Source organism: Corvus moneduloides, chromosome 4 (assembly GCF_009650955.1).
Source record: "Corvus moneduloides isolate bCorMon1 chromosome 4, bCorMon1.pri, whole genome shotgun sequence".
NCBI lineage: Eukaryota > Metazoa > Chordata > Aves > Passeriformes > Corvidae > Corvus > Corvus moneduloides.
The window spans coordinates 5,819,293-5,844,681 of record NC_045479.1 but is presented as its reverse complement, the minus strand read 5'-3'; the positions used below and the strand labels follow the sequence as shown (position 1 = coordinate 5,844,681).

Sequence of the window (25,389 nt, the reverse complement as noted above, 5' to 3'; positions counted from 1 at the left end):
AGAAAGGAGGAAAGCAGTGATTCAGTCTGACATAAGGATGATGCTATAGCTCAAGTGAGAGGGGAAAAACTGGAATAAACTCCTCTGTGCTTGTTCCAAAGAATAACAGATTGTTAATGAGCCTTTTTGCTCTGGTGGCAAAGGGTAGGCTGCATCAGTGGGAAGATCTGAGGTCCATGAAATGATGAGTGGCCGCTGCAGAGTCCCCAGAGAGACCATGGCTAATAGTTCTATTCCTGCTCACATGCAAGAGACCTGTGCCACTGCAGCACCCCGGCAGTGCAGTAGAACAGGAGGACAGGCGGTCCTGAACACCTTGCACAGGTAGGCGTTGCTTCCCTGTGTTGATATGGTGCCCCAAGCTGTGCACGACTTCCCACCCTGCCTGCAAAGCCATGGCTGCAGTGGGCCCTCTCTGGAGCTGTGCACTGCCATTCATCATGGAGATCAGAGCCGTCCCCTCCACCTGTTCATCCCTCTGTTGAGCACGCCTGCTTCATTAGCTCATCCTCTGCTTGCCTCTCTTTCTGCCTGCAGTCTCTGGCTTCTCTCTTTGATTATCCATATGTTGTTCTCATAAGGAGCTTTCCCCAAGATTTAATTCTTGGGCCTGCTGCACAACAAAAAGGCATAACAACGAGTCTCAAGATTGCATCCTGCAGAGTGCTTATCAAGATTTACCTTGCCATTCACAACCTGTTTTTGTGGCAGCTGGTCCAGCAGTTAAATAAAACCTGTGATTCAAATGGAAGGTACCAGAACAGCAGAGCAGCCATGCCCATACTACCCATTTGCATTCTCCATTCCCTATTTCTGAAATATTTGTATTTTCCCTCTTGAGTCAGTAACCTGAAATTTTACTTTGAGTCCTCTAAAAATTTTACTTAAAAAGATAACTTCCAGACAAATCAAAATGAACAAAAAGCCCAAATTGGCCTGTTTATTACACTGGACCTGACAGAAGGGGCAGTTTAAGTAGATCAGCAAAAGAGTAATTCTTGCAAATGTGAGCTACTGAGGTCCTCATCAAGATGGAGAAAGGCAAGATAGGGGTCTGATTTTGGGAGGGAAGGCTACAGGAGCCCACGGGAGAGCACAGAGGGAATCCTAACAGAGGCAGTGGGCTGGATTTGGCTGCTTACAGCACCCCTGTACTAGCAGGCTATGTCAGGGAGGGCAGGGAATGCCTGTCACTGATGGATGTTACCACACCTGACACGTGCGCCGGACCTATGGCTGAGCACAGTCTCTGCTGCACACAAAGTTCAGGGGAATAAACTGTGGATCTTTCACCCATTCCCCTCGTCCCAGCCCCCTCCTAACAGCACCCCTCAAGTTTTCCCTGAATCCCTAAGGAAACAGACACAGGATTGTGCTGGCTGCCGTGGGCACCTCTCAGTTAAGTCTCCCTGTTGGATGTGCTGCCTCCCCACTGCCGTCTCTGGAGCACCAGCGGGAAGGGGCTGCCTTTCTCCCAAGCCCCCCGGATTCTCCCCCGCTGTCTCCCCATCGCTGCAGCCGCTCGCCTCGCTCCCATACAAAAGCCAGGGCTCGTCCCTTCTCATCCCGACGCCTTTCTCCCTGAGTTTATTGTCATCAGCCGTAGCAGGCGAGAGATGAAGGGAGGGGAGGAACTGTTTAGCTCGGTGCCTTCTCTTGTAACCTGTGCCTGACCAATCTACCTCCTGAGGGGCTGTGGGGAGCTCCTCCCGCCTGGCATCTCCTCACCCCTCCTCGAGCCCCTCGGCTCCTGGCACGCGGAGAGGGATGGCAGCGAGGGCGGGATGAGGGAGAGAGACGGACTGACAGCAACTGCCCTTTCTCCAGGATGCGTTGAACGGAATGAAAACCTCCCGAGCTCCTTCCTCCGGGTGTCTGGGAGCAGATCCTGCCTGCCTGGCGGGGTGACTCCTCTGCACTGTCTGTGCGCGTTCCTGTGCGTGTGCTGCTGCCATCGCAGATGTACCCCCAGCTGTCACTTCACCGCGCACAGTCGCTCCCTCTCCCGCCTCTCTCTCTCTTTCTCTCTCCCCCTATTTATTATTTACGGAGGATTACAGTCCCTTTCCCACGCTGTCATCTCGCTGTGCGGCTCCTCTGCCCTCCACGCGAGGCAAGCGGCTGGCTAGGGAGGGCTCCTGCCAGCTAGGGTCCAGCTGCGAACAGAGGCACTTTCTGCTGGATTTGCTTTGGGATTGTACCGGGTCAAGAGAGCTGGAAGAGCTGCCGTTCTCACAGGAGGGTCCCTTCCAGCCTGACAGAGGTAAGTAAAGACGTCTCCCTTTGGCGTTTTTCCCCATCCCCAGCTAAGCGAGGTGAGCGGAGCTGCCCCCAGGAAGCGGCTTCCCCGGGGAGGAGAGTGTCAGGCAGGGGCAGCGCTGTCTGCCAGACAGCTCAGTGCAGGAGGCTCCCTTGTGCGAGACTGTCGGGCAGCGACTTCCCCCGTAAAGCAGAACGGCAGACCTGCTGCAGAGGTTGCTGGTTCCAGTCCAGTTTCAGTGCAGGCAGACAGGAGCAACTTCTCCCAGCTGAGAATGGCACCGGCACCTTTCCTTGCGCCACGGGCGGCTCCAGGTGCGGCTTTGAGGCTGAGAGCTCGGTGCTGGGGTCACCCCGTACCGGGCAGCTCCTGCTGAGCCCTGCCTTTTGTCCCCTCCTCGGGGCTCTCAGAGGGGTCAGCATGAGAGGTGCCACTCGCCTGACCTGTGATGGCTTTGCTGGCTATCATTTTGGACTCGGCTGTCTTAGTAACAACAACCTAAAATGGAGAAGTACGGACCAAAATTGAACAGGTTCAGCACTCAGTACACAGCTTTAGGATCGGGGCGGGGGGGGGGGGGGGGGGTGTATGTGTGTAAGTGTGTGGGTGTGTGTGCTCACAGACATGACCACAGGACACCAAGTGAAGGATGCCAAATCACAAGCAGAGCCAAAAATAAGTCCCAAGTTGCTTTCAGCATCTCTGCAGGCTGAGCCTGTGATTTCTGAACTTTTGGGTGGAAGGCACAGCACCGAGGGGGGTGGGTGAAACACAGCACAGAGAAGCTTCACACCCTTTTCCAGCCCTGACTGGGAGGAAGGGGTGAGAATGAGCCCCAAATGAGCCGAGGTGAAGTGCACTATGGATAGGGGTGTATCTGTAAGCGTTAGCCTCTGTGTGTGTGTGTGCACATACATACGCATGCACAGACATGTGCACACATACATCCCACACAGGGCATTCTGCCCCCTCCTCCTCCCTCTGCCTGACCAGTTTATTACCGTCCCTGCATCTCCTGCTAATTATGAAAGACTCGTTAAACTGGAGCTCTCCCGATCTGGGGAGAGAGGATATTTGAAGCTGTTGCTCCAACCAGGTCATGACCAAGCTGGGCCCCAGGCCCACCACGTGGACTGTCAGGTAACCTGAATGTGCCACATCCAGCACAGCCCTGATGGGAATGGCAGCGAGCAGGATACAGCACTGCTCTGCTGCTGGTGTCTGACCTGCCACTCAAGGATGGAGAGAGAAATTAAGATCTCATTTGGGGAAGGATTGGAGTAGCTCCTATTGCAGGGTTTAGAGAAGGAAACCCTTAAAAGACAGGGGAACCCTTAAAGGCACTCAGCGACTTGTCCCAAAGCAAGGGATCTTTCTAGCAGTGAGGAGAAGAGAGCCTTTCCAGAACTGCAAACAATTTTTCTTCCGAGCTTTGTCACTCAGGTCTGTTGGGGGAGCAGGGGGGTTGGATCTTCCTCTAACTGCTGTGGGCAAACAACATTTGCAAGGGAATTATTCCACATGAGCGAAAGGCTTGCGGGAGTTGTCTCCCTGTCAGACATCAGTGCTGCCTCTGTTAGTGCATCCTGTCCACTTGGAGGAACTATGGTAAATCCTGAGCAAAGGAGCTGCTTGCAAAGAGAAAGGGGGGAAGCCTTCTTACGTAATTTTTATACCAGATCATAGCTTTACCCTTTCCTCCAGCCAACTGAATGTCACATGCTAGCAAGGTGCACTCTCAGCTCAGGTATCTTTAAGAGTTACTCCAGCTTCCTGCCCTTCCTCTGGCTTTTTTTAAAGCCTGATGCAGAAATGATTTTCTAGGCTCTTCTGCACCACAGAAGCCTGATGAAGGCAGACCTGTGTCTCAGTAGGGCTGGGAGGGTCAGCAGCAGCATGGGGCCATAAGGATACCTCAGCAGGAGCATTCAGGGAGCAACAGAGGCTGGAACAGGATGGGGAGAGGCTCAAGCCTGTGGGAGGGCATTTCTGGCTAGTTCTTTGGTGACTCTTCAGCACTTGCCTGCTGCTGACTCAAAAGACAGAGCAGGCAGTTTCCTTCACTTGCCATGTTTGGTTACAAGCAGCTGCTTACACTGCTTGACAACTGTCCCAGTCCTGGGTGGCTCAAACCATAACTCAAACGACCATACTGGGATGCTGCTGCCAGCTGGCTAATGCTTCAGCGTGCTACACCACGACACACGCTCAGCTCTCAGTGGAAAGAAGCAGGAGTGGGAGTTCTGGGATGTTCCTCCTGCTGCAGGGAAATACCTTGTCACACAGACCTTATTCCTGCTGTGGCTTTACTAAAATGCTGGTTCACAAAAAAGCTTTCTGTGACTGAGGGTATGATAACAGCAAGAAGATGTACATTTTTTTCTAGAAACCAGTTCAATTCCAGACTCGAGAGATGGAAGGAAAAGTTGCTTCACCTGTGAGGGGTTGGATTATGTGAAATATATTATTCGCATTGCAAAAACAAGCAGTTGAAAGTTAGGAAATGTCGCTACTGGAGGCAGCGTGCCACTTGCATGGGGTTGCAGTCCTGACTGGTGGGATCACGTGCTGTATTTCCATGAGCTGCTTCATCCAGGGTACTGGCTACATGGTGCTCAAGGAGTGAAGCAGGGGGCTGTTATTTTTTTTTGGGTACTGCAAAATGCGTGCCTGTTTTATTTGTTTACTGCCTGCCAAGCAAGCCCTGCAGGCAATACATCACTATTCATTGTCTTGTGGTGTTCTGAAGATGTTAGCTGCTACAGTTGCCTTGTAGCTGATGATAGAGGATTTATGCTCCTGATGAGGCAAGAGACAGAGTGGTTGTTTTCCTGGCTTTTGAAGGGAAAAGAGACTTCCCCTTTTAGCCACACGGGGAAGGAGCAGCAGGTGCAGGGCCAGAGCCTGGGACCTCTTGGCTCTCAGTGCTATTGAGTCCTCAAGGCTGTACCAGTTTGCTGGCTAAGCTGCCAGCATTTTGGAAAACAGCTGCGAGTGTTCAGCAGTTCTGCAAAATGGCCCCTAGGGTCTTGTGTTGGGCACCCGCAAAATTAGGAATGTACAGACTGTGGCCTCCTGCCAAAACTGTGGTTTAATATTTAATTCTGACCATACAAAAATAGCCTTATTTATTACAGCATCCTCATTGTTAGCTCGAGTATCGTGTGTCCTTTGCACTGAGTATGGGACGGGGTCCTGTGAAAAAAGAAGCAGTACTTGGTCGGGTAAGCAGTGCTGCGCTGCATCCACACAAGTGGCTGAATGAAGGCTGGGCAAGTATAAGCTCACGTTAAAGTCCTTGGCTTTGCAAGCCTATTTTATCATATGGCAAATTTTTTCTTCTTTTCATGAGAATGACACTTAATTGGTTATTTTTTTATGAATGGGAAAACAAGAGCCTGTCTGTTATTTATGCCCTGCAATGCCCCATGCCCATCACAGGAAGAACTGAGACTTAAATTTACAGCAAAGCCGCACAAGTCAGAACTTCTCGACTGACTGCAAGCAAAAGCTGTTACTTGGAAGACATGCTCTGCTACCACGCTCCTCCTCCCTTCAGGGAGGCTGGGAAGATTTCTTCCCCATGAACCATGCTCTCACACAAGGGATAGAAAAGGAAGACCTCACCCTGAGTCTGGAGATGAGCTGTTAGAGGCAACTTGCCCTGGCACTCATCTCTTGGGCTCCCTTCCCACTCCTGCTGAGACTCTCTAGAGCCAGTGCTGCCCAAAGCAGGGTGTGGTGCTGCTGTGACTGTGCTGTGAGAGACCTGTGCAGGGGCAGAGGGGTGAAGGTGTGCCCTGCTCTCCACACCACTCCCATCTAGTGATTTTGATGGGATGTGAACTTTGCCACAAAGGCGTCTCTTCTGTGCCTGCAAACCCGGTAGAGAACTGAAGTCACATCAAATTTGCAGACCTTCCTCAGCCTCGGCAAGCCCTGCAGCATGAGGCTGTGGGCTGTGTGCTAACCCACATGCATCCCAAGATCCTGGCTGGAGCTCTGGGTTGTGAGAGCTGTCACCACATCTTGTTGAGCTATGGGCAATGTTCCCAGCTTGTAAAAAGCGTAACTGTGTCTCAGAGACCCGCAGGCACCCTTGGAGCTGAAGGCAGCAGCCCAGATCCAGTCTGAGTGGACTTTGCAGGGTTGCTCTGGGAAGGTGATGGGGGCCAATGGGGCAGCAGAACAGCTCCAGGCTCTTGCAGACAGCACCAACACCCTTGTGCCACAGTGGGAACCAAGTGAGACAGATCCCTGCAACTCACTAAGGCAGAAAAAGGCCTCCTTCAGAGTCCAGTACAAATGCATGGTGTGGGAATGATGAGAGCCAGCCTTTCCTCGGGAGGTTTGCCAGGAGCTGTGTGCATGCTGGGACACCAATCCCCTTATGATAAGAGCTGAGAGGATTTTTACTGCCAGCATCTTGTGCTCTGCCCCACCACTGTGCAGGCATGGATGGTCCCTGCCCCTCTGGACATGCCCAGGGCACAACCTCGTGAGACCTTAGCGAAGTTCTTCCCTTGTTCCAGTGTCTCTCTCTCCTCCTGCTCCAGCTGCCAGAGTGACAAGCCACTACCCTGGCAGCCAGTGGTTTCATTTTGGGAGTCTGGCACCCAGGGAAGCACAGCCAACGTGGGGAGTGAGCAAAAGGAGGAGGGATCCGAGGGATTCTCTTGCTCAGCAGCCTGGGCGGCAGCAGTTCATCACCATGCTCTCGTCTTCACCGTAAGAAAGAAAGAGCAACAAGAGTCGAGCACAAGGAAGACCAGTGAGCTCAAGGGCCCAGTGTATTTCAAAGTGCAGGCTTTGAAAAAAGCAAAGCCAGTTTTTGGGCTGATGCAGACATGAATGATGGGAAACAAGCAGCTGTGGGGCATTTTGTGTGCAAGGGATCACTCAGGCTTGCAGAAGCTTGCCTCATTTTTGGAATGAGAAATCACAAGGAGAAAGGCTTATGGCTGAAGTGCCTTGACCTCCGTAAGATGTGAAAGGGGCCTCTTGGTATTGATCTGGAAGCCCCTTGATTTGGCAGTCTGGTCATGCTGTTCAGCACACATCTGGCCTAGTGCTTCAGGGACAGAGCTTATATTGATTACAAACCTACATTTTCCTATCTTGCAGCTAAATTGATGCACCTCCATCTACTATTCTGTGCATGTAAATGTATCTCTTATCTCAAGACAGGCTGGCACCTTCCCTCTTAAAGATCTGCTGCATCCTTTGACTCTAAATAAGAGACCCAGGGAAGGTATTGGGCCATGTCCAAATTCCTGAGCCCTCAGAGAATCCTTCACAAATGTGGGCCCATACATACCTTCCTTCTTGAACACCACCTGAACAAAAACAAGAAAGAGAATCCTTTGGGATTCAGAGCACTGTCCAACCAAGAAGTGCAGGAAATACCTGTGTGCACAACAGTGATGGGAATGAGGACCAGAGAACCAGGATTCTCCCACCAAGCTGTCTTCTCTCCCTGCAACCTTTTCCTGGTTGTACCACCCACCCACACCCCCGGGGTAGGCTTGCCAGGAAGGGGAGAGAGCATTTTAAATGCCAGTGAGCTGGAGGATGCTCGTGGGGTGTAGAGGAGGAACTGGGAGCAGAAGGTGCCTCCCTCAGACCTGCCAGGTCAGGAGCAGCTGCAGTCCTTCTGTCAAGGGACCGAGCGAAAGGATTAAGGGCCTGAGCTACCACTGACCATGGGATTAACCCCTGCAGGAAATTAAAGTTGTAGAGGAGGCTCTTCACTCCACAGCTGAGAGAAAGAGAAAAACTGGGATCTGGAATAGAACTGGCAGGGCTGGTGACAAGCCACCACCCACAGCCAACTGTTCCCGGCTGGATCAGAAAATGTTATCTCAACCTCCATGTAGAACCCCCCTCCACATCTCACTTGGTTACCAATTTTTGCCAACGGTGTGAGAACAACAAAAACATCACCCTGTGGCAAGAAAAAGAGGAGGAAACTGGGTAGTCGGCTCACGTGTCCCTCCTCTGAGCCCCTCTCCCACTCCCTCACCCGCTTCCCTTCTCAGCTGCCTCCGTTTTGCAGGGAGGAAACATGCACGTGGTCTGTCGCGTTCAGCAAGACTTGGAGAAGATGCTGGCACACACATGGCTGGATTTCTTCCTGTCAGCTGCCCCCTCAGCTCTCCTCCTGCTGCTGCTCTGGGCCTCCTCCATATGCCGCACTCTCACTGTGCTGGGACTTTCCTGTCACTCCTGGTTGGATATCCCGGTCTCTCCACCTGCTTCCACAGCTTCCCAAGGAATTCCACATCTCCACAGCAATCTGGGTCTTTCCCAGCAGTGCTACCTTCCCTGTCTCCCCTTCCGATGCTCTGTATTTCTCAGAGGATTTGCTGAGGCTTCATGCCCTTGGTGTTTCCAGCTCCTCCAGAATTTCCCAGTCTCATTATTGTGCATTGGTCAGGGAGGCTTGGGAAGCAAATAGTGTTTTCTGCTTAAGGTATGGAATGAGGTATCAAGAAAAGTGGCCTCTCTCCTGTTTTTGCCACAAGCCTTCAGGAAAACCTGGCTAAAAATCCTTTATTCTGTGTAACTTTGAAAAGGCCTACAAATACTCTTTGCAGGACAGGAGAGCATTTACAAGCCCAAGTGCAAACGCTGCACTTGATAGCTTTGAAAATCCTGAGTGAGTGAGGAAGTGTTGTGGACTAATGATGAACTATCAAAAGCAAGGCAGCTGAAATTTCAGCCAGCCAAAATCAGCAGCCAGTTTTACCTGCATCATACTTTACTCCTCCATAAAATGGGGATAAAGTTGATCTTTCTTGGAGGGTCCTGAGGAAGAAACATTTTTTACCATCAACATATTTGCACTTCAGAGGTGCCCACATTGCCAATCCAAAAATCAGAAGCTTTTTGACCTTTTCACATCACAGAGAAAAGGGTGAGGTTTTTATTCATACCAGGCCAGGAATGTGGCATAGTCCCTTACAAGACCAAGTGGGTTTTACACTTTTTCTACTCACTTTACAGCTTTCTGTATGAGGTGTTTTGCTTAGCTGTGATTGATCACTGCAAGTCAGAGGGCACTATTTCTTCTGCAGCTGTGTTTCTCGTATGAATTTAAAATGTGCTTTCCATTGATTGTGACAGCACAACACTAATGAATCTTGAACACATGTGTTAATAAATCAGCAAGTGCTGCAAATGAAGCCCCCAGCTCTTTAGCTTGGAAGCTCACTGGGGCAGTGACACGCACTGGATCTTTCCACTTACCTTTCCAGTCCTGCTGAGCTTCTCTGCCACCTCTGAGTGCTTTTGCATTCCAGAGAGGACAAATGAGGGGCTGCCACTGAAACAAAGTGACCTCTTTCGATCGATAATTTGCACAACTAACAGGTCTGTTGGGGGACCAAGAATGGGTGAGGTCTCCATGCCATCTGAAGCCATTCGTGATGTAGTAGTCAGGCCACACAGATTATGAGTCTCTGCTGTCAATTGTCCCTCCAAGGGCAGATGAAGGAGCATGCATAGAACAACATGCTTTGGTCACTAAATGCTGGGGTACCACTGTCCCCCTCCATTATGGGGTGATAGCAATAAAACATGAATCCTAAAACCAACAAGGAAAGGGGAAGGAAAGAAGATAATCGCCTTAAAGTGTCCTCCATGCCCTCCCTCATGCTGCTGCTTTTCTGATAAAGGCTAAAGCAATTCAGCACCAGAAAGGGGAAAGGGACTTTGCCATCAAGGAGAGTGTGGGGGAGGGATGAAAAGTCTGTGCACACTTTCTGATAATTTATTGCTGGCATCTGTTGCAGTCTCTGCTACCCACCCTTCTGTAATATAGGTCACCCACATGCCCTGCCAATGCTCATAAGCCAGGCTGTTAACGGAGTCTGATCCCTCAGCCATGATCCAAGGGTTAGTGCAAGGGACTTGGAGAGATAATCACAGACAGAGGTTGCTGGACTCTGTTTGTGACAGTGTCTCATCCTAGTGACACAGTCACCTGTGTCTCCAGCTTCAGTGGTGGTGTCTGGAGAATGGGATAGATTTATCCACCTACCTAGAGCAGAGGCACTACCAGCTCTTACCTCAGCCTTACTTCTGGGGGCCATTAAACACAAAATAACACCACCTACAGCTACGGTAAGAGCCATTCACAGAGCACATGGCAAGCTTTGGATAGAAGGTGACACGGAATTGGGAAGAGTTACTAAGCCAGTGCATGGATGCAGTAAACTGAAACCCTCCCCGCCGTTCTAGCATGATCCTTGGGACCTTCCCCACAAAAGCTACGGCTTTGGAGTGATACTGCAAACATTACCAGTGTCTGGGCACAGAGAAGCAAGCACGAGGCAGGAATAGTGCCTGCTGTAGATTTTAGGCCCTGGCAAGGGCTGCAGAGTCATTACAATCCCCTCTTTTCCCTCCTCCTGCCCCCAGCAGTAAGGTTTGCTGTTCAATCTAATTAGGGGAATCCTCATTAGAGAGTCCTCTAGAGTCTGACAGCAGGCCAAATGTCCAAGTGGCACTTCAGCTCGGTGTATTTTTGGCCACTGGAGCCCATGGGCCAGAAACGGATGATTTCATTTTTGTTGCTTTGAGCTGAAACTAAAAAAGTTGTCTTTTACTGTCCTATTTGAAACAGTAATAAGAAAAGGCCATCACCAGCCCCACAGGCTACCCTGTTTTCTCCAGAATCTGGAAAGACATTCAACTCCAAGCACATGGAAGAAAGCTCTGGACACCGTGCCCCATGGATCATAGGGCGTTCAGTTGACATGTTGCTCTAGGGAGAAGGAACCATCTAGAAAGCCCATGAGAAAGACTAATGCCTGGTTTGTGGAGCCCTTGGGTGACTTCAGAGCATTCAGAGCTTCAGCAGCACTGACCAGCCTTGAGCCCCCAAACCCAAGCAATGCCAGGCAAGTTCAGAAGAGATGGCATGGTGCCTCTCTTGTTGAGCTGGGGGCACACAGGGAGCACTCCTAGGTCTGGCAGAGTGCTTGCTGCTGGAAAAATCCCTGACTGTCAGGCTGAAAGCAGCCAGACAGATCTGGTGCTGCTCTGCAGAGGCTTGAGGTGTGGGCAGGTGCTACTTGCCCCAAGATGACACGTTCCCAGTGCGGCACTGGCAGTGAGCGCAGTTGGCCTGGTGCTCCGCAGAGCAGAAGGCATCTCTTGGGCCACAAGAAAACTGCTAATTAAGTCAGAATTCAAGACAAGCCAGAGGAAATCTTTAAAAAAGAAACTCTTAAAAATCCTCTCTGCCTCCTTGCTCTCTCCTGACTGTGGAATATTAATCACTAAGAGTATAATGTTCTTATGGGCAGTAGATGCATAGGAGAAACTGGTTTTCTTCTGGATCCTTGGAATTTAAATTTCTCCATGAACGTACTTCTTCAAGGTATAAATGCAGAAGCCCATTGACCCTCACCCTTCAGCAGCCAAGAACCTCTATGTATTCCAAATCTACTGCTCTGCCACCTGGGCATATGTTATGCTTGGAGAAGCAGGCAGCTTTGTGAAGACACGGAGGTTAATAAATATGGGTTACAGAAGAGTCTCCGGCACATGTGCAAGCCCAACTCTGTGCACACACTTGTAAATGTAAGCTAGATTGGTGACTCTGTGCATTTGTACATGAAGGTGGCTGCTTTTAAGTCTTGGAAACACGTGTATGAGTGCACACAGGGTGGCTGCTATCTATGGAGTATGGCATATATGTGACATGCTTTAAAATAATCTCGGGTTTATCAAGGCCCCTCCATCTTTGTGCATGTTGCAGCGCAGGAGACAGCATTAAAGCCTGAACAGGTGTTAATCACTATGCACTGTAATAAATTCTAAACATAGGGAAAAGGCTTATTTATACATGGCTGCTCCTCCCACCCTGCACTCTCTGCTTGAGCCTTGGTGCTGCTTGAGGGAAAGAGGCGCCCATGAGGTACCAGAAATGAGTGCAAGAGCTGGACCTGCCAGAGCAGAAGGAGCTGGGGGTAGAAACCCTGACCCTGTCCCCATCCTCGTGCCTGGGTGTTCCAGCCTTGCCCTCGGCCCCCCACCGTCGCCTGGGGATGGCGTGGATGGATTGCACAGGGCACGGTGGGAGAGACACCAGTGCATGGCCTGAGCGGGGGCCCGGGCTGAGGGGACACTGCAGAGGGAAACCGTGTCACAAAGCACCCGAAGAAGCTGGTTTTGGTTTTGGTTTGTTTTTTGTTTTTTGGGGTTTTTTTTTTAATTGCTTAGCCCCCCTAATTGGAACCAAGCCAGCTGATACAGATGGGGTGTTACAAAACAGAGCCAAAAGGCAAGAGCACAAGGAACAGAGCTATCTATAACCCTGACAAAGTTAGACGGAGTGAAGGTGGGGAAAGAGGGAAAGGCAGAGCATGGCAGGCGGCTGCCCCTGATGCTGAGAGCAAGGACGTGATCATTTGGCAACAGGATTTGGAGCTGATCGACTGGCGCTATCCAGCAGGCAGATAAGGCTCTGTGGCTGTCAGCTTAACTCTGCCGTTTATTCCAGTGCTGTAGGGAGTTAAATAGAGCACACGGAAAGCTTGCTGCTGGGGAGTGAAAGTCAAGGAGGGAGAGGGAAGGAAGAGGCTGTAATTGGGCAGTGTCCGGGGAGTCGGGTGGAAGTGGCTGCAGGCAGAACCCCTCCAGGTAAGTGCTTGTGGCTTTTCATCCTCCTTTTCGATATGGACAGGTGGGGACAGGAGACTTCAGGGGTGGCATTTAGGATGGAGACGTTTCTATGGGGGAGGCTGAAAGTCTCCTCAGTGAGGTTGAGCGCAAACACCAAATGGGGACAGCTATTTGTTGCAGCTTCTCCTTCAGGGGGGACTGCAGGGAAAGGGCTCCAGCTCAGTTTGGGGAGTGGGGGGCTGCAGCGGATGAAGGCTGAATTGGTTTCTGTACCATGAGAGGTATTTGGTGCATTGGCATTTAGGTAAATGATCTAAACAGCCTTGCAAATGTGCTAGTCTAGGTACTGAACCTGCTCATAATTTTCATCAAGATGCTAATTTTAATATCTCCTGGTGGTTTACATTCTCATATAAAATAAATCAGTCCTGGGAGCCTGGGGGAGGGTAGGCACCTGGCACGTGTGTGGGGAGAGAGTCCTGGTGGCAGTGCAGCACCCAGCTAAAACAGCCGCTATGGATGTTGTCAGAGCCCCTCAGAGGGGATGGAGAATGGCTTATTTCTGTACTCTGGTTGAAATGTGTCCATCTAACTGCTGCTGCGACTGTGGGTGGCACGTCAGAGAGTACGCAGGGGGACAGAAGGGTTCGTGGTGTTTTCATTTTTCCTGCCTCCTTGTATCCAAAAGGGAAGCAGGAGGGAAGTTGAAACCTGTTGTCAGTCACTTATTGTCAGGGGAGAGTTTATGGTCTTTGGGTTTACTAATTAAACTGAGGATTTTTCCTTCTACTAATTAAGATGCAATTCCTCTCTTTTCAACACTCCCACTCAGTCTCCCCCGCCTCAGGTCCTTCCTTCTCCTTCTCCTCCGAGGCTCGCTCGCTCTTCAGCTCCTGCAGTTGCTGCAGTGGGAAATCCCCAAGCTGAAGCTGTGCTGCTCTAGCCACCACATCCATTTTACCTTAAAACAGACAGGAAGTGCTGGTAGGGAATACGGCATGGGGGGGTGTGGTGGAGTGGGGGGAGGAGGAGGGGGGAGAGAAGCAGCTTGGCAGCCGCTGGTGCCCAGCTCTCAGTGAGCCTGAGCCGTGCGTCAGGCAGAGGATGCACAGGTGGCACCAGCCTGCATGGAGGCGACAGGAATGAGCCAGAGTCTGCTGCCCTGGCAGGGTCACCTTAGCAATTCATCAGGTTAACCTTGAGCATGAGGCTAATGTAGCTACCATGGCAGGCTATTCAAGCACAAACTTCTCTCTGGCACTTAGGTGAATCAGGTTTTATTTCTGCACCGTGAGGTTCAAAATGAATTAATGTTGCGCCTTCAACGTGCTGCGCCTCCTGGAATATCCCCCGTTTCTCCTCCAAAACAGAACTGATGCCTCAAAGGCAAAACACTCATTGCGGAGGGCAAAGGACAGCACTGAGCTCAGCCCCGTGTGCTGCACCCAGGGAAGTGAATCTCATCCGCTCTGCTCTGCTTTCCCACTCCAGGATCTGGCAGGCAGGCTACAAGGTCATTCCTTCTCCCTTTGGGGCCGTGTGCCAGGCTGGCTGTTGGATGTGAAGGCACACTGGAGAAGACAACGATGCTGCCTACAAGTGCTGGCCACCGGTGGAGGAGCAGGTTCCTCATGAGCTGGCAGGAGGCTTGTCGTAAGTAATGCCTGCTCAGGTACCAAGTACAGTATTCCTGTTTGTCAAGGGAGTGGGAAGAAAATAGGTCACATCAGGGTTAAGAACAGGGGAGAGGGACAGCTAAGAATGGAGATGTTTGAACTAATTCCTGATTCCTTTAGAGGCCAGGCTAGCTGGGAGGGAGAGTGATATTCTAAAGCTGAAGATGGGCTTAAAGTGGGACAGTGAGTGATGATTGCTTCTGAATTCCAGTGGGCCTGGCAGGTGAGAAACAGCATGACAGACACCATTGCACAAACATCCACCCCAAACAGTTCTCAAATCAGTATCTTGTAAGCTGCAGACTCCTCTCTGTGGCTGGGGTTTATACACAGGCTGCTGAGCAAGGCTCCCAGCTCTTCACAGCAAAAGTCATGACAGATCTTAGAAGGACATGCAGGATGTGAAGGCAGAATTCTCCTACTGGGCACTGCCACATGTAGTGAAAATCAAAGAGTAAATAAAGAAGCTCTCTTTCAAATTAAATTGTAAATGTTCAGCCTGTGCATATTCCCAGTGGGCTGGGGCAGCTGCTACAGTACCCCTGAGTGCAGAGCAGGCACTGCTGGGGTGATGTGCGGCTTCTGGGAGTGTATCTGCATCTCAGAGAAGCATCTGGGGACCACAGCAGAGTAAAGGGGACACTTGGAGCGTGTCTCTCACTACTGCATGCCCAGGCACCAAGTAGGTCTGTGGTTTCCCTTGTTCCAGTCCTCCTGATCCCATTTGGAGCTGCAGCTGTAAGAAGCTGGGGGAATTATTTCCTTCCCCAGAAAGCAGGCATCTTTGTAATCCATCCTCACAGACTAGACTGTATAAATAATTTGTAATGAAAGCTACTGAGTCTTGACTTAATCTGATATACCTGGATCAGCTTTCTGCCACCTACTAGAGTCACCAAACACCCCACAAAGTAACTTCATCTTCCCCAAACACAAAACCACTTATTACTCATCCTTCTGTAGGGCTGGAAGTTGGCTTCAAGTTCTGTCTATTGCTTCCCTGGCTCCCTTTCCTGTAGAGCTGCATCCTAACCAACGCAATGAATTCCCTGGCCTCAGCTCACATCCTCGTGGATGCACTTCTTGCAGGGAAATGAAAACAAAATCAGACTTTCTCTTCTCTGTGTGATTTTAGTAAAATATTTCCAAAAGCATACAGCAATATATGGGTAACAACAAGACATTTTTGGCATATCCTACATGGCTGCAGAAGCTTGGCATAAATCCATTTCCTGAACATAACCACAGCCAGCTGCCTGAGACTTTGTTCCTGCCAGCCACTGCCAGCATACACACTGGTGGAACCCCACAGCCACCCAGTCGGCGCCGGAGGCGGCCAGGCATTCTGAGAGATAAGCCCTGAACAGAATGCCACCTGTATAGCATTACACACGGGCTGCTCTTGCCTTTCTTGGTGTACAAAGCAGCTAAGTGTTATCTCATCATCACAGCTGCCAATCTATTATTAATACTGGGCTTTTGTTAAGCATCCAGGAAAAGACGGGGTCACTTGAGTGACTCATGGCTCTTTCCCTTCCCCACTCCAGCTCCCATTCTTTTAATTCTCTCCCTACAACAAGAGTGTGACGTAGTCGGAACAGAATTAAATATCAGCCAGCCAGTCAGTACCTGTACTGCAGTAGTCCATAGGCCATGATCTACTTTCATGGCACTTTCTGCTGTGGGCCCCAGCCTTTGCATGACAAGAAAGTACAGAGGTGCTCAGGGTAAAGCTTTGTCTTGCATTTCACCACAAGGATCCATAATTCTCCTTAAAAGAGCACATTTATTGGCATGGCCTGGGCTGATGTACACCTGAGATCTCAACTGTAGGACAGTAAAAAATTATTGAAGAATTGCAAAAGACGGATGAAATAACAGAGGACTGACATATTATCTCTGAACATTCATCCCTTGGTCTTTGATAAAGTCATATAGCTTAGGATTCAAACTGGATAGCTCTCTTTAGACCACCAGTCCATGAATCTGCCAATTTGCACAAGGATTGCTGGGAACACAAAACCTGCCCTATGCAGGATGACGGGGTTGGAGTATGAAGGCACAACACTGACAGAAGCAAAGTCGCTATACAAAAATGTGCTGTGGGTCAGATTAAACTCTAGAGAGTGGCACAAGGGAGGAGAGGAAGAGCACAGCTGACTGCAAAGCTGCTCCAGGCAGACCTTCTCCAGAGCATGGGTCTCCTTTGGCTCCCTCTCTTGTGGCAGTCCTTTCTCAATGCCTTTAGGATTAAGAAGCCAAACACCTGCTTGTTGGTTCTTTGAAGAAAAGCAGGACAGAAGAACCTGATTTCCAGTTCAGGAGGGAATGGTGAGACAATAAATGCATCCACTTTAGCTACTGTTCACCTCTAAAAAGACTCTACCAACCCAAGTGACTGCCTTCTCTGAAGAAAAGTGAGAAAGGGAGAGGACAGGCATGATGTACAGACAAACCTGCTTCAGTTTTAGTCAAATGCTCAAACTTGTCACCTTAAAAACCGCGAGGGAGCTGAATTTGCTTCCCACACTGAAGAATAATGGAATTCATTGTGCAATCTCAATTCCACAAAAGGCATTAAGATGAAGGATGCAAATGTTTTACATTGTCTGCTTAAACATAACTCCCACTCCTCTAATGACAGGAGGCACAAAGCTTGCTTTCTTGTTGATAATGCTTCTTTGTCACAAAAATGAGAGTTTGAAAAGCCACTGGCTCCCAGGGAAGGTTGGTAACCAGTGCCACTGGCAGGATCTGGCCCCATGTCTGGAATCCAGAGCAGCTCTAAAGAAATGCTGATTTGTGGATTGTCCGACCTTAACTTTGAGATAGTGCAGGAGAAAGGAGGTGTGTGTGTTAACCCTTTCCCTGACACTCCTTTTGCCAATTACCAACTTACACTTCTTTTCCTCGTTCCATTGCTGTGGGCAATTTTGGTCAGAGGAGCTATTTTGGGGCTATTGCTGTGGGATTCAGGAACTGTTTTGAGAGCAATGGCAAGAACCAGGTGTCCAGTGATTTAGGGACTCCTTGTTACTTTTTAGCGGTTTTCTTGGTCATCCCTTTGTAATGTAATGTAATTCATTAAAAAGTGGACACAAGGCCCATACGACACACTGTGAATATGCTAAGCAAATGATACCGTGATTTAGAGTCTTAGATCTGAGTCTTATCTATCACAAATATTAAGATTCAAACTGCAGGAGCACATCTGAAATGTAGGTTGCTTTATTTTCATTTTTCTTAAAAGCTTTTTAATAACATATCTATTCCTGAAAAATTGGAACTTCTTAAATATACCTGGTCCCTCGTCTCTCTACCTTGACTGTTTAGAAAGAGTTGTCCTTTATCAGAGGTGACACCTCCCACCACTCTCTGCTCCATTCTCCTCTGACAGGTACCAGTGCTCCAGTGTCTCTCGGCAGAGCCCTCTGGGATGCACTGTTCTGACTCCATTGTGAAACTGGAAGGATATTTACTTGCTTGTTCATTAAAAAAAAAGGCTAAGAGGAAAGTCATGCTGTCAGGATGCAGGCCAGCAGTAAAGGGATGTAGCTGTGAGGAAAGTCATTACACTGCAGGGCACTGCAGTGAAGAGCCCTGCTGTGAGGGCTGTGCTGTAGTCGGTGGTGGGTGAGGATGGGAAAGCACTCGTCTAATCCATGCCCTCTTTCTTCCCTGCTTTTCACCTACCAGTGCTTGGCTGCTGGCTCTCACTATGTGCTGCTGAGTCCTTCTTTGCTTGTCCTTCCTCCTGCAAGTGTAACAGTGGCAACCTGGAAGTGGACTGTAGTGGCTTGGGCCTCTCTTCCATTCCCTCAGACATCCCCACAAACACCAGGACCTTCCTCTTTCTCAACAACAAACTCAGCATCCTGCCAGGAGCAGTGTTTTCCAACCTCTCTGCTCTACAGAGGCTGGATCTATCCAACAACTTCTTGGACCAGCTCCCTCAGAACATCTTCAGTGACCTGGGGAACCTCACAGAGCTCCAGCTGAGGAACAACAGCATCCGGGCCTTGGACAAGGACCTGCTACAACACACGGCCCTGCTGCGCCAGCTGGACCTCTCCATCAACGGCCTGGCCCAGATTCCTTCGGGCATCTTTGACGACCTGCCTGCTCTCCGCTCCCTCTCTCTCAGGTCCAATCGCCTGCAGAGCCTAGACAGGGTGACCTTCGAGCCTCTAACCAGCCTGCAGCAGCTCCAGGTTGGGGATAACCCCTGGGAATGCGACTGCAACCTCCGAGACTTCAAGCACTGGATGGAGTGGTTCTCCTACCGAGGTAGGTGCTCGCGCTGCGGGAGGCAGGTGGAGGAGTGCTGCTGTGCCATGGAAAGGCAAACAAAGGCAGGCAGGGGAGAAACAGGAGCAGATACAACTGGCAGGTCAGGCTGACCTGAGTGACAGGTCTCAGCCAAAGAGCATGAGGACCCTGCTACAGTTTAGTGCCACTGCACCTTCATATAGCAACACTGCCAGTCTATGAAGTCCTCAGCAGCCCTAGATCTCCTATTTCCTTGTTTTGTTTCTAATCTGAACTGTTACCTGTTTTTTTTAATCTTGAGAGAAGAAAGAACTTTCCTCAAGTAACATTAAAATTTTAGGATTATGAATTCACCTCACTCTTTCTGCCTAAAGAGAAGAAATGCTTTTCACACTCGGAAATAACCATCCCATTCTCTTTCTTAAGCTGAGAGAATTAGAAGTCAGATTTGGCTGTAAAGCATCAGGTTTGCTGCCAACAAAAGAACCCTAGGGAACAGTGACACTTAGGAAAAACACTGCAACTAATATTGGAGAACCCAACCTACAGCTCAAATTAGCAAGCCAGGCCCCAAGTCAGGCTGGCTATAAAATCATCATTTCAAACTCAGCAGTCTTTGACAAGTTTGTATTTCCAGATTTTCCTTGAAACACAGAAGACTAGAAAGGTACATGTCACTTATCAGGAATGCTGATGGGATGACATGCTTTCAGGAGCTGCAACTCAAAGAAAGATGGCACATTTTACAGGAATGACGATTGAGGGCTTGACCTTCTGTTTCTGGAACCAATGAGTAGGAAAGGGTCTCAAATCACACGGATAGCAACAGTCAGCTGTCACATCCCTGCTGCTCACAGCCATGCTGCAAGGAGATTATCTCTGCCTATGGCTACACTGCAGTCTGAAATATGCATTTGTGTGAGCAGAATCAAACAAGCATATGAGTACCACTTTTCACTTTTTAAAAATTTTTTTTTCTTAACTGCCATATCACAGTCAGTGCAAAGCACACAGACATAACTTTGCTCTTTTTCTCCCCTTCCAAAGAAATTGCCCAAACTCATTCAAGCATTTGTTTCAACATCTGTCATTATTTTCACAGAGATGGATTAGTTGTCAGAAGATGAGATGTGTATCTGTTGTTTTTTTGAGAAGATACAGCCTGGTCCTATCTTTTTGCTTTAATTTCTTCTTTTTAAAAGTGGTTCTACTGACACTTACATAACTCACTAAACAGTATGAGGCTGACTTAAATGGTTTCAGAGGGCTTTCATATCTTGGCCTGAAAGATGCCTATGCAGATAGCATGTGCCAGGAGCTCTAGTGTCAAACCCAACCTAGGCAGAGGCACACTGGCCAGCTGACATGGTTGAAGCTTCTGCAGGGAAAATACTTTAGCAGGTGTGAATGGAGGCCCGTGAACTCACCCTGCCTGAGGATCTCACCCTGCTGCCTTTGTATGGGGATGAAGCTGTGATTCACCCCTGTTATCTCTATTGGAACAGGTGGGAAAATCGACCAGCTGGCCTGCACCTTGCCCAAGGAGCTGAAAGGAAAGGACATGCGGATGGTGCCCATGGAGATGTTTAACTACTGCTCCCAGCTGGATGACGAGAACAGCTCTACAGTGCTGGACAATACTGGCCCACCTTGCACTAAAGGAAGCCCAACTCCTTCCAAATCTAAATCAGGCCCAGAAACAGAAGTGGAGCCCAGTGTGGGATGCCCTCAGAAACAGCGGTACAGGCCTGTGAGCGTGCGCCGGGCTATTGGAACTGTGATCATTGCAGGGGTGGTTTGTGGCATCGTTTGCATCATGATGGTGGTGGCAGCTGCCTACGGTTGCATCTATGCCTCCCTCATGGCCAAGTACCACCAGGAGCTGAAGAAGAGGCAGCCACTCATGGGTGACACAGAGGGTGAACATGAAGAACAAAAACAAATCTCTTCTGTGGCGTGAAACTGTTCTAGGAAGGAAGGGACAGCGATGAAAAAAGGTACCTGAGAGCAGTCAAGCATGGGGTCCTCCCAAAATACATCTTCCCAGACAGACTGTGCTATTGCTCCACTCACCCAAGTAGTACAACATGCTTCTGGGGGGTCAGGGCACCTGGCTCAATTTCTTTTCCTCTGCCCCAGGCCCATTTTGTGCCCTTTCACCCTTGGGCCCTCCCAGACAAATAAAGTAGAGTCAGACCTCGAGTGCTTGCTGTGCCTCATGCCCTTGCACAGAGCTTCCCTCACATGCCTGCTGCAAAGGCAGCTGGCACCTTCTGGGAACCTGTGTCATCCTCTCAGCTTCGGTCCTGAGTCGTCCTGTACCCTGTCAAGAGTTCTCTGCAAACAGAGAGCAGCTGTGTGAAACCTTATGTGGGGAGCAGGGCACCAGAAGTGTCCGTGCCTCACTGTCAGGTCACTGCTGTTGTGTGACACTAAGTTGCTGCCTACCCTACAAACCAGTGCTGGCAAGATTACATCAGAAGGGAGGCAAGGTCCCTAGGGTAGGGCAACAGTCAGTGGGAGATTTCCCTTCTCACTTTTAGAGGAGGAAAGGTACCTGTATCACTCCAACACACTGCCAGGGAGCACAGTGTCCCTCTCTTTGCTCCTGGCCAAGTCCAAACCTTTGAGCTGACACGCACGTCACCTGCTGTAGGTGCACAGGCCCAGAGTCATCCTCCTGTACACACACACACTGACTCATTCTGATCCCAACACGCACACATGGCCAGTCCCGGTTCCAGGCATCCAGGCACCCCACCTGCCCATGCAGAGCTATCACACATGCCCATGCTGACCTGCCCTCTGCATGCAGCCATGGATACACTCAGCCACTTTACCTTACCCTGATCATAGTAGTGCGTATCGCCTTCTGCTTCAGACAAAAAACATACACACCACTGAGGAGTAACAAAAACATCTCAGCCATAGTGCAGAGCCAGTGGAAACTGGCAGGAGAGGGTGGGGAGAGGCAAATTTATTGAGATTACAGCACCAGTCTGTGGAAATAAGTACACAGCATGAAAAAAAAAAAGGAAGTGTGTTCCTATCTATTTTATGTCTCCTCTGATAAATGGAGAGGGTAAGGATATGAAGCCTCCATTTAGAAATGTTTGACTGGCAGATCAGAAGTGGGTCATCAGGAAAGACTAGAGGAGGAGGTGGCTTACCCATCGTGCAAGCCGTGCTGAGTAGTGTGAGCCGAGGGGAAGGTGTCAGGGGAAGAAGTCGCACAACCCAGGAGCTGCCATGGCTGGCACAGGGGCCAGCACGGTGTGTGGAACAAGGTGATGCAGCCGGGGTGACCAAAAAAGAGTGCCAGAATTCTGGAGGGTGTTGAGGTGAAGGCTGGAACCTGGAACACAGCGTGGCACTTGTGGGAGAGCCCAGGAAGGGTCTGGCACGGAAGGCAGCAGAGCCCACAGGCACTCCCTTCACCATCACTGGGGTGTTCAGTGCCACCCACAGCTGCACCCGAGTGTGCCCACACACAGAGCCGTGCACACTGCCACTGTCATGTAGGGTGACCTCCCCCAACCAGATTTTAAAGCCCTCAGACTGCAGTGCCTCCTATTAGTCTTAGCTCATTCTGACCTGACAGGGAAAAAAAAAAGTGAGAGGGGAAAAAAAAAAAGAAAGGAACTCAACATAAGGACTCATTTTGTATCACTGGAAGTGGGATAAAATGCTGTCTCCAGGGGAGAGCGCACATTGCCATGGTAACCTGCTCTAACCCGTCACAGTGGGTATTCCTGGGCGCAGAAGATGACACCGGAGGTCGTGCATCCACAGTGCCTGTGGATGGTGTGATCCCTGCCATCAGGAAACAAGCTGGCAGCCAGCCCAGCTTTGCAGGGTGTTTCGCTAGCAACCTGTGTTCAGAGCCCTGCATGCTCTGCGGGTGGACCCTGCCAGGGCACATCACCTCTTCCACCTGCTCCATCTGAATCCCAGTGCCGTCTGACATCTCACAGCCCGCCTGCTCGCTGTGACTGGACCCCTGTGGAAGCAATGCACGCTGGCTCCTCACTCCTTCTGGTCCCAGGCAGGTGTTTGTACCGTCTCATGGGCACACGACATCATTAATCAAACCTGGAGTGGCAAAATCCCTCCTGGTCTACCCAGGGTCACCAGAGTAAAGGAGACAGGACGCTCTGGACTGTTTTAGCATGACTTCCCTTCAACACAGGGATGCATGGGACAGGGGAGGATGTTCTTCAGGGAAGCAGAAGACCAGGCTGCCATGGAGGAAGAACTGGGAGAAGCAGTCAGTCCACCCACCAGTGTGCGCACACACTTTCCCCCCGCTTCCAGCACACTGTTTGTGGGGAAGAGGAAGAGAAGGAGGGGGGCTGGTGAGACATGAGGAGGAAGGACTCTTCCCCCATGCACTGTACAGCCACTCCAACCATCCCATCTGCTCCAAGTGTAGCCCGCTCTGAAGGGCAGAACTGGTGCACTGCAGACTCCGTATGCGTGTTACTGCTGCTCCACATTCCCAGCAAGCCAGGACTAGACTCTGCCTGCTGGATCCAAACCTCTCCCCAACCTCCCTCTCAGGGGAACTTCTCCCTTTACCATACTGGACTCCGCAATCATACTTGAAATGGGACTTAAGTCAGAGCGGTATATTTATAGATCTATATTTTACTTGCATCAAATAATGGTGACATGTTGCACAAAACAAATGGGATCTATATATGTGTGTGTGTGTGTATGTGTGTGTGTGTGTGTGTGTGTGTGAGATAAGAGAGAGACTGTTTTTAAGGGAATAGACTGGAGGTGAAATGAATGGGAAGAGGGGTAAGGGACAATGCAGGGGTTGAGGGTGTGAAATCCTCCTTTTCCTGCACCTTCCCTGTGACTTCCTCCTGCCCTGACCAATTTTTCTTTGTTGCTAATAATATTTTCTATATCCTGTGTTGTGGGGCTGGTGATGACCTTGCCCATCCTTTCCTTTTTTTGTTTTAATTTATACGGCAGAAAGTCTGGATTTATCTCAACCCTAGACAAGGGACTGCTATGTTTAGAAACCCACCCAGGAAAGGAGAAGACAGGAAAGGGGAGAACTGAGTGTTGCTGGGAAACACGAAGGCAGGCTATGAGGAGTCCACTGGAAAGCAAATACTCTGTTCAGCAGGATGAGGACCTGTCCTTTCACACGCAGAGCAGAGCAATAGAGTTCACTGGGAAGGGCCCTCTTCATGGCACTGTTTGCAAACAGGCTCTTTCTCCATTCCCCAGTGCCCCTGGAAATCAGGCTGCCCTGGTGTGACTGCGCTGCCCACGGGCCCTGTAGGGAACTGGGCATCCCGAGCGGGCAGAAACGAGTCTCTCCTACAGGATGCTCGCTACAGAATGAGACCCGGTGCTCCTTGTGTGCCCAGCTGACAGGTTCCTCTGCTGTGTGGGGACAGCAGCTCCTGTTGTCCCTGCAGGCACAGCTGGGCATGAGGGAAATCCCCCTGGATGCACCCTTTGCTGAGGCAGGTGCTCCAATGCCACATGCAGGAGCCTGCCCTCAGGAAAGGGTCTTCTGGGGCCGGCAGGTCCAACGCATGCCAGGGCGATGGAGGGCTGGCAGGGCCACCAGGAACGCCCCTCCTGCTCCCCCCGCTCCTCTTCCCCACACATCCACCTGTGGGACAGGCAGGCACATTCCTTGCAGGGAACAGATAGCACTTGTAATTCCTTTTTCTTTTTTGTTACCGTTTGAGGGAGAGCGACAAGATTTTCTAAAATGATTGAATGGAGGTTTCTTTGGCATGAGACAGACAATTTTTAAAGGTATATTATATTTCTGGCTTGTTGTTACAGAATAATAATAAAGAATGTATTTTCCTATGCTCCTTCTTGTTTAAATGAGATCTCTGATGGTAACATTCACTCTTTCCCTACCCACTGCAAAAGCAAATACCACAGGGATACAGCCAGCCAAAGGAGAAAGCCCCTCAATTCCCACAGATGGATCCTTGTCTGTACACAGTCTGAAGTTGGAGTGACCATGCACACACACACACACACAGTATCAGTGTAAGTCAGGACTCAACACACAGTCAGTCAAGGTGAGATCCTAGATCTAGAAACACACACACAGAATGCTCCAGGGACACAGCCAGCCAAGGGTGATTGTGTAACAAGGATAAGATACTGTGGCAATCAGCTCATTACATAAAAGTAGAAAGGGCCAAATTAATCCCTAGTGTAAGAACACAGGAGCCAATGGAGTTATATTCAGGTCAAATTTGATTCCAAAAGCTTTTTTTTTTTTTTTAAATTAGAACATAATGTAACAAATAGGGAGCTATGGGTTCCTACATCTCCAGATTCCTGACCCTCTTGAGCAAGGTTATTTTGAAATGGATGGAAAATGCTGTCTAATCCTATTGCACCCCCAAGTACACAAGCTGTCACCCCTAGAGCTAAAAGAGTCTGTCCACCAGCTGTTCCCTGGCTAGGTCTATCACACACAGCTAAGAAGTTTAAATTCCCCACTTTGCCACTTTCAGTGCTAAGCATACACAACTCATCACATTCCCTTGCTGTAAGAAT

At 49.9% G+C, this 25,389-nt stretch overlaps 2 protein-coding genes across 6 annotated transcripts in view; one reads left to right on the top strand and one right to left on the bottom strand.

Annotated features, from left to right (window-relative positions):
• Nucleotides 1-25,389, bottom strand: part of CACNA2D4 (calcium voltage-gated channel auxiliary subunit alpha2delta 4) — a 122,043-nt gene that overhangs the window by 26,317 nt on the left and 70,337 nt on the right. The gene's annotated exons all lie outside the window — the stretch shown is intronic.
• LRTM2 (leucine rich repeats and transmembrane domains 2) lies at nt 1,471-24,682 on the top strand. 3 transcript variants are annotated; one of them, XM_032106006.1, is made up of 5 exons: nt 1,472-2,263; nt 12,771-12,910; nt 14,384-14,545; nt 18,265-18,855; nt 20,343-24,682. In XM_032106006.1, exons 3-5 carry the CDS (start codon nt 14,479-14,481, stop codon nt 20,795-20,797), a joined length of 1,113 nt encoding a protein of 370 aa, XP_031961897.1. In that variant the 5' UTR covers nt 1,472-2,263; nt 12,771-12,910; nt 14,384-14,478; the 3' UTR covers nt 20,798-24,682. The 3 variants fall into 3 exon arrangements, with proteins under 3 accessions (XP_031961896.1, XP_031961897.1, XP_031961898.1); XM_032106007.1 differs by lacking the exon at nt 1,472-2,263 and adding an exon at nt 13,725-13,876 and having other exon boundaries at nt 7,284-12,910; XM_032106005.1 differs by lacking the exon at nt 12,771-12,910 and having other exon boundaries at nt 1,471-2,263.